This window comes from Harpia harpyja, chromosome 18, assembly GCF_026419915.1.
Source record: "Harpia harpyja isolate bHarHar1 chromosome 18, bHarHar1 primary haplotype, whole genome shotgun sequence".
NCBI lineage: Eukaryota > Metazoa > Chordata > Aves > Accipitriformes > Accipitridae > Harpia > Harpia harpyja.
Genome location: NC_068957.1, coordinates 25,101,256 through 25,109,956, shown reverse-complemented (window position 1 = coordinate 25,109,956; position 8,701 = coordinate 25,101,256). Strand labels below are relative to the sequence as shown.

The 8,701-nt window shown below is 62.1% G+C and overlaps 1 protein-coding gene across 1 annotated transcript in view; it reads left to right on the top strand.

The window, feature by feature from the left end:
• Positions 1-859: 859 nt before the first annotated feature.
• Positions 860-8,701, top strand: part of NALF2 (NALCN channel auxiliary factor 2) — a 32,279-nt gene continuing 24,437 nt past the window's right edge. Inside the window, exon 1 of the mRNA XM_052813635.1 lies at positions 860-1,775. Within this exon, the coding sequence (XP_052669595.1) occupies positions 975-1,775 (801 nt within the window). The 5' untranslated portion in view covers positions 860-974. The remainder of the gene's footprint in view (positions 1,776-8,701) is intronic.

Here is an 8,701-nt window from a genome sequence, read left to right as displayed (position 1 = left end):
GACCCCGAAACGGAATTGTTGGGGGCTCTTTTCAGGGCAAGGGGGGGGGCCGAGGGCGAGCAGGCAGCGAGCGCCCAGGGGCCGTCCGACCTCCGTCTGCCCCGGGAGAGCTGCGCGACCCCCGGGGGCACCGAGTCCCTTGCCGCTGTTGGCGGAGCACCCCGCCGCCCCTCTCTCCTCCCGGGATCTGCCCCCGTTAACGGGCACCGAGGCCGGCACGCTGCCGCTCGGCTTCGCCCGCCGCGATGTCGGCCGGGGCCCGAGCGGGGTGAGAACGCCACAAACCCCGCCGTGCTCCCGGGACACCGGCGGGGGACGGGGCTCCCCGGTGAGGGGACGGGGACACCCGCATCCCGCCCGCCGCCTCCCCCGGGAAGGGGGTCGGGGGGGGGTCGGGCAGCGCTGCCCGCCCCGGTCCCCGGTCGCGGCGGGGCGGGCGGAGCTGTCCTTCAGCACCACGGCACCTGCCGCCGCCGGTAGCCCGGGCCGGGCGGCGGGGGGGCGGCGGCGGCGGCGGGGGCGGAGGGGGGGGGGGGGAACCGGTCGGTCGCGCAGGCGCAGGGCGGCGCGGCTCCTCAAGGTGTTGGCGGCGCGGCCGAAGATGGCGACAGACTGAGGGCATGGGGCCCGGCGGCGGCGGGGCCCGCGAGCTGGCGCAGCCGACGGGGAGGCGGAAAGCCGAGTGAGCGGGGCCGGGGCATGCCCCCGAGCGGCGGGCGGCGCGCCGCGGCCGGGGCCGGGGCGGGGAGCGGCGGCGGCGGCGGGGCCGAGCCAGCGCGGCGGCCGGCGACGGCCTGTAGGCGGGGGCGCGGGCATGGCGGCGACGGCGGCGGCGGCGGCGGCGACGGCGGCTCGGCTCGGCGGCCGCAGGTGACGGCGGCGGCAGCGCGGCGCGCCCGGCCGCCGCAGCCGCCGCCGCCGCCGTCGTCGTCGTCGTCGCCGCCGCCGGCCCCCCCCCGCGCCGCCCCCGCAGCATGATCCGCGGCGCCTGGATGTACCCCCGCGGGGGCGCCGGCGGCGGGGCGGTGTGCTGCGCGCCGCGCCGCAGCGACAAGCCGGTGGCCGACCCGGAGCGGGCGCAGAAATGGCGCCTCTCGCTGGCCTCGCTGCTCTTCTTCACCGTCCTCCTCTCCGACCATCTGTGGCTCTGCGCCGGGGCCAAGCTGCGGGCGCGGGAGCGGAGCGGCGCCGGGCGGCCGCGGAGCCGCGGGCCGCGGGCCCTGCTGGCGGCCGAACCGGCGGGCGGCAGCTGCGAGGCCCTGCTCGGCAACCTCAGCCGGGGCCCCGGCCCCGGCCCCGGCCCCTGCCCCGCCGCCGCCGCCGCCGCCAGCCGCGGCGACCTGGACTCGGCCTGCGCCCGGCTGCACGCCCTGCAGCGGCCGCGGGGCTCGCCGGCCGGCGCGGCCCTCCGCTCGCCCCCCGCCGCCGCCCCCTTCTTCGCCTCTCCCTCCTCCTCCTCCTCCTCCAAGAGGACCTTCCTGCAGGCTTACTTTAGGAACTTCAACCTCTCCTTTTGTGATACTTACACGATCTGGGACCTGCTGCGGGAGATGGCCGGCCCGGACGGCCTGGACTGCAGCGTGGACAACCTGATGGTGGACTTGGTGGTGGCGGCGGCCGGGGCGCTGGGCGGGGAGGCCTGTAGCAGCTGCGTCCAGGCGTACCAGCGGCTGGACCAACACGCTCAGGAAAAATACGAGGAGTTCGACCTCTTGCTGGAGAAGTACTTGCAATCGGAAGAGTACTCGGTCAGATCCTGCCTGACGGACTGCAAGGTAGGAGGGGGTGCTCCGGGCCTCCGTCGTCCCCACCCCGTGCCGCCGGCTGGGCAGCCCGGGCTTGAGCCGAGCCGAGCCCCGCAGGGCTAACGGAGCCGCACGGCGGGCTGGGGGGGGGGTCTCCCTCTGCGCCCCCGCCTCCCCGAGACCCAAGCCTGGCGGGACGGGTCCGGAGCCCTCGGGGCAGCCGGGAACGGGGGGCGGTGGGGGCGAGAGGGCAGAGCGGGGCTCGGCCTGAGCGTGCGGGCGCTCACGCGTCCCTTCGCGCCCGTCCACGGGCAGGCGGGCTCCTGACGCCCCGCTGCCTGCCGGCCTCACCCGCACCCCTTTACACGGAGGCGCCCGCACCCCTGCGCAGGCGGGCCCGGACGGGGGTAGGTGTGGGGCCCCCCACCGCCGCCCCCGGCCTGCCGCTGCTGCGGAGGGGTGCTGTGCAGGGCTGGGGCGGCGCAGGGCTCTGCCCGGCCGTCGTTGAGCCGAGGTGCGTAGGCAAAGCGGTGACCTGAGATGAACCGCGGTGCCGGAGCCCCTTCCCCGCGCGCAGCAGCCGTTTTCCAGCCCTTCCACCCCTTCTCCCCGGGGAGACGGGCCGGGATGCGCCTCCCCCTTGGCATTCCCCCCCAGCCCTGGTGCACGGTCCACGTTCCGAAAGCGAATGGGTTGCCTTCCCCAGCATCAGTCGGATCGAGCCTCAGCATGGTGCCGTCTCCTCTCCGAAACGAGAGCTGTGGTCGCATCTCCATCCGGAGCCCGGCGCAGTTCTGCTGGGCGCTCCCCTGCGTTCTCCGGAGCCCCGGTGCCGCAGCTCCTCCAGCCTCCGCCTTCTCCAAGCTGCCTGGCTCACCTGTGTGCGCTCCCTCCGGACATCACCTCTGGGAAGCGCAACGGTCTTGATAATTAAACCTGCTTTCCCTTTCTCGGAGCCGTGCCTTGGGGGAGAGGCAGCGGGATGTGTTACAGCATCGTCCCCAGAGGGACGGTGGCAGAGCATCCCCCCCGGTGGCAGGACAGGGCTTGGCCACTGCTCTTCTGGGAGAGTTTTGAGGGACACTTGGAGCTGCGGTGGCAGCGCAGGCAGCTCTCGGTGCAGTGATCGTCCCCCGGGAAAGCGTGGGAGCAGCACCGGGGCACGGCGTTGGGGACACCGAGGTGGTGTCTTTCATCAAGGGCACAACGGCGAGATCCTGGCCGCCGCTCTCACACCCGCATTTCTGCATTGCATTTGTAAGGAGCCAGTTTTGGAAAGGAGCTAGTGCTGACGTTCTGGGCCGGTGCCAGGCCAGGTAATTACAATCTGCTTGCCCAAATTCCCCCTGCGGTTTCAAAGGTACATGGTATTCAGCCTGCACCGAGTGGTTTGGTCCTGCTGCTCCGCTTCCGCGGTGAATGAAGGGATTCAGCGCTGCCCGCCATTGCGCTGCTCCCACTCCCGGGGGCCCAGCAGAAGCAGGGTCTCCTCCCTGCTGTCTCCTGTAGCGTGCACAGACGCCCTCACTTCAGGCTTAGCGTCCATCTCTGCTGAGTCCGTCTTGCTTGTGCTCGCTGGTATAGAAACCTCGAGAGAGTAGCAAAGAAAGATAAGAAAATAATCATTACCTTTGGGTCTTGGGCAAGGAGGTGTTCCCATGGACTCTAAAGCATCTAGAAACAGAGCCGTGCTTAGACGAGTCTTCGTTAAGTGTCCCTGGTCTTAACATCCTTGATGGGAAAGCGGGGAAACGAGCTTAGAAGATGCAGAGCTGAAGGTAGCAGTGGCGAGACACGTACCTTCTAACTTGCTCCGTATCACGTTGACGGTTGCATCCTTAGAGCATCTGTGAGACCAGCTTCGCGATTTCACAGGCGGCATTTGGGACGCAACAGGAGGGCGCGAGCAGCAGGGCCAACCTGTGCGCGCTCGCCCGGGCCACCCGCGAGGAAATTTCCAGTGCGGGTGCCCGAGCCCGCACGCACCGACCCGAGCCCTCGCAGCTCCCGCGCGTTTCAGTCTCTCATGAAAATCAGGCCACTTATTTAAGGTGCTTCAATACATATTTAGGTGCCTTACTTCAGACTTTCACAGCTGCGAGTCTCAACGTTGCCCTCTCAGTGGCTGTTCCCCATCTGTGAAATGAGGCTAACATCAAACTCGTCCAGCGTGGTGGTGACGAGTGAGTTTTGGCCTGATTTCGAGTCCCCTGGACTTCAGCAGGGGCTGCAGTTACTTGTTGCGTTGAAAAAAATCTGGCTGGCGGGATTTTTAAAGCAGCCTGAATTTGTAATTCCTATCCAGATGCTGAATAATGCCTGCTTGTAAGGGACAGCGGAGAGCCACCGCTCGATGGTTGGAGCTAGATGATCTTTAAGGTCCCTTCCAACCCAAACCATTCTATGATTCTATGTTATGAGAGCAAATGACAGCAGAATAGGAGAGCGAGTGGAGGAAAATACAGCAGACAGCTCAGCCAACGTGAGAGGCTCCCGCAAAACCCTTGTAGCGGCACTCTGGCTGCAGAGAGCCCTGTAGCTGGGTGAACAGGTTTTAAATAATATTTCTGGGGCTGGGTGAGTATGCGGGGCAGGGGACCATGCTCGCCGTGGGAGGTTAGTGCTGGAGGGGTTAGCGCTGCCTCCCATTTGCATCCTTCCTATTCCATAATAGCGGCTGGAAAAAAGGAAGGCGGGGAAACAAAGCAGCTCCAGCTCACCTGCACACAGCCTCCCTCTGCAGAGCCACGTATCCCCCCGTAATTTTGTCCCCGAGGAGCCGTGCGGCTCAGTAAACAGCACACACAGAGCTCTTTGGCAGCCGAATCACCTCGGTGATTTTGGCTTTTTATTGCATCTGCTTTAAAACGACAACAACAACAAAAGCTCCACTGGAGCAGCCGGTTCCTTCGTACGGCAGCAGGTTTGACCCCGAGTTAAAAACTTGGAAATGGCTGAGCGTTGCGGGTTAGTTTCAGGAGACACGAGTCCTGTTGTTCCCTGTTAATAAAGCATCCTGAAGGCTGCCCCTGGTTTCGGGGTGCTGCGCTCAGCGGGGGAAAGGCAGGTGCTGTCGGGGGGGTGAGCAGCATCCTGAGTATCCAAACCCTGGATCTGTCGGTGCCCGGAGCTTGGGGGAGCGCTCAGGGAAGGCTGGGCCAAAATCTCCCCGGGAGCTGTAGGAGATAGAAATACCATGAAATGGTGGGGTCTCTCTATAATTCAGCTGCTGAGATTACTCATTGCTGTAATACTCTCCTAGGCCTTTTTATTTCCTGCTCGGAAATAATTCCCAGGCAGATCCCACTTTCTGCATACGTTGTTGTTATTCCCGTGCAGCATCCTTAGCTTCCAAATCACACTCAGAAAATGTTTCACTTATTGTTCCTACAACTAACACCAAAAATCCCTATGGCTGAGATGGTGAAACGTTTAAATACGTTTCTTGGGTTTATTGTTTGTTTCCTTTTTAGATGTGATGGGGTTTTGTGGAGGCTGGTGCTCTCAGCCCCTCGCAGGCAGGGTCCCCGGCACAGTGCGAACAGGGGAGGGAGAGGGCAAAGCGGATCCGCAAGGTCCATCCATCGTCTGAAATACTTTTCACCTCTTGCAATGAAGAAGACCTGAGTGCCAGCTGCTGGGGTCACGGTGCTAGTTAGTGGTGATGTGCATAAAAGAGGTCGAATATACTTGTGGTTTTCTGCCTATAAGAGGGAGAATTCATTAAAGGAGTCGGGAGCAGCTGCCTGCCACCTCTATCTCCCCTCTTCCTGCACGACTTTTACCCTTTGTCGCTGCAAGACACGATGAACTTTGTGCACTGAGCGGTTGTGGTGACACGTTGGTAGCATCCTTCAAAAGGGCTCAAGGAGGTCGCGGCCCGGGGATGTGGATGTTGCGGCCGAATGTCCCTCGGGAAACGCGGGGCAGCGGCAGCCCTTGCAGCATGCGAGCTGTCAGCTCAGGCTTTGCAGGACTTAGTGCAGGAAGAAATCCCCGTTCCTCCAAAGTGACACCCTGCGGGATGCTTGTGGCTGGTTTGTGCCTTTTTTCCGTCTTTCTGAACAGGCAAAAAGCAGCGTTTCTCCTGCTCGGCCACCGCCAGATGAGAGGTTTGCTTCTGTAAAGGCAGAGCACTGTGTTTGTGCTGTCTCCCTCACCAGCAGCCGCTGTGGAAAGCTCTCCCTAAAAGTGCACACTCCCACCAGTACTAGGGCAAATCAAGATCTATGGGACAAAGCCTGCTGAATTAAGGACTCATTAGGTTGCAAGAAACAGAGCTGTGGAGAGAGAAGGACTGAGAGCCAGGAGCTGCAGGGCTGGGGCTGGTAACAGAGCGCTGGTGGGAAGGCGAGGCTGGACAGGACCTGTAGCATCTCAAATTATATTAGATTACCGGGGTTTCTCTGTGCGTGTGGGCCAGCGGCTGTTGCATCCTGGCTGCAACCCTGGCCAGATCTGTTTCTGCACCTCTGGTTTCCCCGTTACCTACCAGAGAGCCCGTCTCGGGGAGCCTGGCAGGGCAGGATTTCACTCCCGAGGCTTTCGCAACGTGTCGGTGTTTCCCTGCCGTGGGTGCGCAGGCGATGCGGTGAGAGACGGAGGCCGGTCCCCACTGGAAGGTGCCGCGGCACCACGCCTGGCACAGCCAGTACCGAGCAGCACAACCTGCACCGAGCAGCTGGGGAGCAAACCTGTTGTGCCTGGGTTCCACACCCCCCGTGGGTCTTGTTTTCTTGCTCTTGTTTAGCCAGAAATAGCATCAGCGATTGGCGTCTCTGCTGAACATTCCTCCCTGCGGAGCATCTTCTGGAAACCCAAGCACGCCGGGGCCGGGAGGTTTGGGAGGGCCATGTCTTGGGGGTATCCCGGTGCCAGGGACGCCTCTTGGGGGAACCAAAGCAGCGTTTTAACTTCACAAAAGCAGCTCAAGTTGAGTTTGTCTGGGCTGGGCTTATCCAAAATGTTGCTCAACCTAGTGCACTCTGGCTCCGAGCCTGGATGGCTCCTTGCATGGAGACCCGCGCACAGAGGGGAGGTCTCTTGAGACCCATAGCAAAAGTGGTTTCACCAAAATCTTGTGCTTTGTTGTTTTGTTTTGGGGTTTTTTTTAACAAAAAATGTGGGGTTACATTAATATTGTGGCTTCCAGAGAATCCGCTGATGGGTGACTGCAAAACTGCCTCCTGGGCCCGGTCCCCTTTTGCAGCATTAATGGGTTTGTGGGTGCTGCACCAGGAGCAGCAGTACCTGGGAGGGGAAGAGGCTGCTCCCAAGCACGCAGGCACCTTCGGTGTCTGCACCTGGAGCTTTTCCTCAGGAACAAGCTTGGCCGGTGAGGTGGAGCTTTACTGGCATTTCATGAGGTGAAAAAAGTTCCAGAGTAAATTCCAGAGTAATTCCAGTGGATCAGCCCAGAACGTCATTTGGCGGCTTTAGCAAGACCACATGCACGAGCTTAGCCAAGCGGCTCCACATTGCACACCAATTCCATGTCAGCAAAGGTAATTTTTTTCAGCCGTGCACAAAGATGTGATTAAATTGTATAAGGAATTTGAACGAAAGGAATGTGTGGGTTTAGGCTTGCAGTTACTGCAGCCACAGCCTCTGGCATGGCCCAATTCCTGTGCCTTGCGTCGGGTGTCACCTAGATGCTTGAAAACAGAGATCAAAGATTGAAAAACAGAAGACCCAAAAACTGACTGATGAAAGGAGTTTGCTCTGTAATAAAAAAAAGGCGTCAAGGTGTCAGAAATGCTCCAGCGGTGCCCCGGATGCGTGGGAGTGCTGCAAGCCGGGAGGGAAGGGGGATGCTGAGCCGGTGCGTGGTCAGTCCCGAGCTTTGCTTGGGGTCGAGACATCTCAAGATGCCTGGAAGTGTGCAGTGGGCTGGCAGCCGGACCCCCGCGATTGCTGTGGAGTGAAGCAGCCTGGAGTGGGGTGCTCCCCCCCAGCGCTTGGCTGGGCTGTTGGGTGGGGGTGGGAATGGGGGGGGATTTACCGCTGATTGCAGTGGCGTTTGGCTGCCTGCTTTGGGCTGGTTGGTTACCTATTAGTCCTCGCCTGTTAATGTCTGTCGGTGGTGCTTAAGGGGAAAAAAAATAGAAGTTTCTGAAGGCAGCAAGCCTCCGTGCAGCAACAGGCAGGTCAGCAAATGGTGCGGGGAAGAGCGCGAGGGAGGGCGAGAGATCTGTCTCCATCAAACTGTCACCAAGTAGCTACAAGTGACGCAGGTGCCAGCGCCTGTTCCCGCGCCCGTGTGCTCCCGGCTCTGCCTGCTGCCGCCGGTGCTGGATGCACGCGAGCCCGGGTTCCTCTCCGCGTGTGCCCATCCTCAGGAGCACGATGTGTGCGGGGGCTTCACCGGCGGGGTGGAAGGAGCTCCTCGGAGAAGCAGGCTCAGCTCCGGCGGCAGAGGCACGGTGCGGTACTTCGGCAGCTAACGATGCCTTTTGGAAAGCATCCGGCGTGCCGTGGTGCTGTTGGGCGCGGGCAGCCTCTGGGAGTCGGTGAGCTCAGCAGCATGTGCGGCGGTATCGGCAAAATGTGTGACCTGGTAAAATGGCACGACCCCCCGCCTTGCTGTATGCTTCTGTTGCCACGGGCTGCCTGGCGTGGCCCAGATCAGGGACGGCTTGCGATTCTGCTTTTAATAACAGGCAGCAATACGCACTGTCCCCACGGACAAAGGGATCTGCTCGTGTCACGCCGGCTGCCAGCCGTGCGAGCATCCTTTTGCTGCCGGGGGAGAGGAGGCAGCACCCTCCCCGTAGCCGGGCACCGAGAGATGGAAGGGGATGCTTGAACGCAGGACTTCATGTGGTCCTTGTCTGGGGACAGGCATCTTTTGGATGAGGAAAGGAGCTTTTTGTGCACGGCAGGCATCACGCACAGCCTGGCCTCTCCCCGCAGCAGAGACCCCGGGCACCACCGCAGGGCTCGGCACCTGGGAGCCC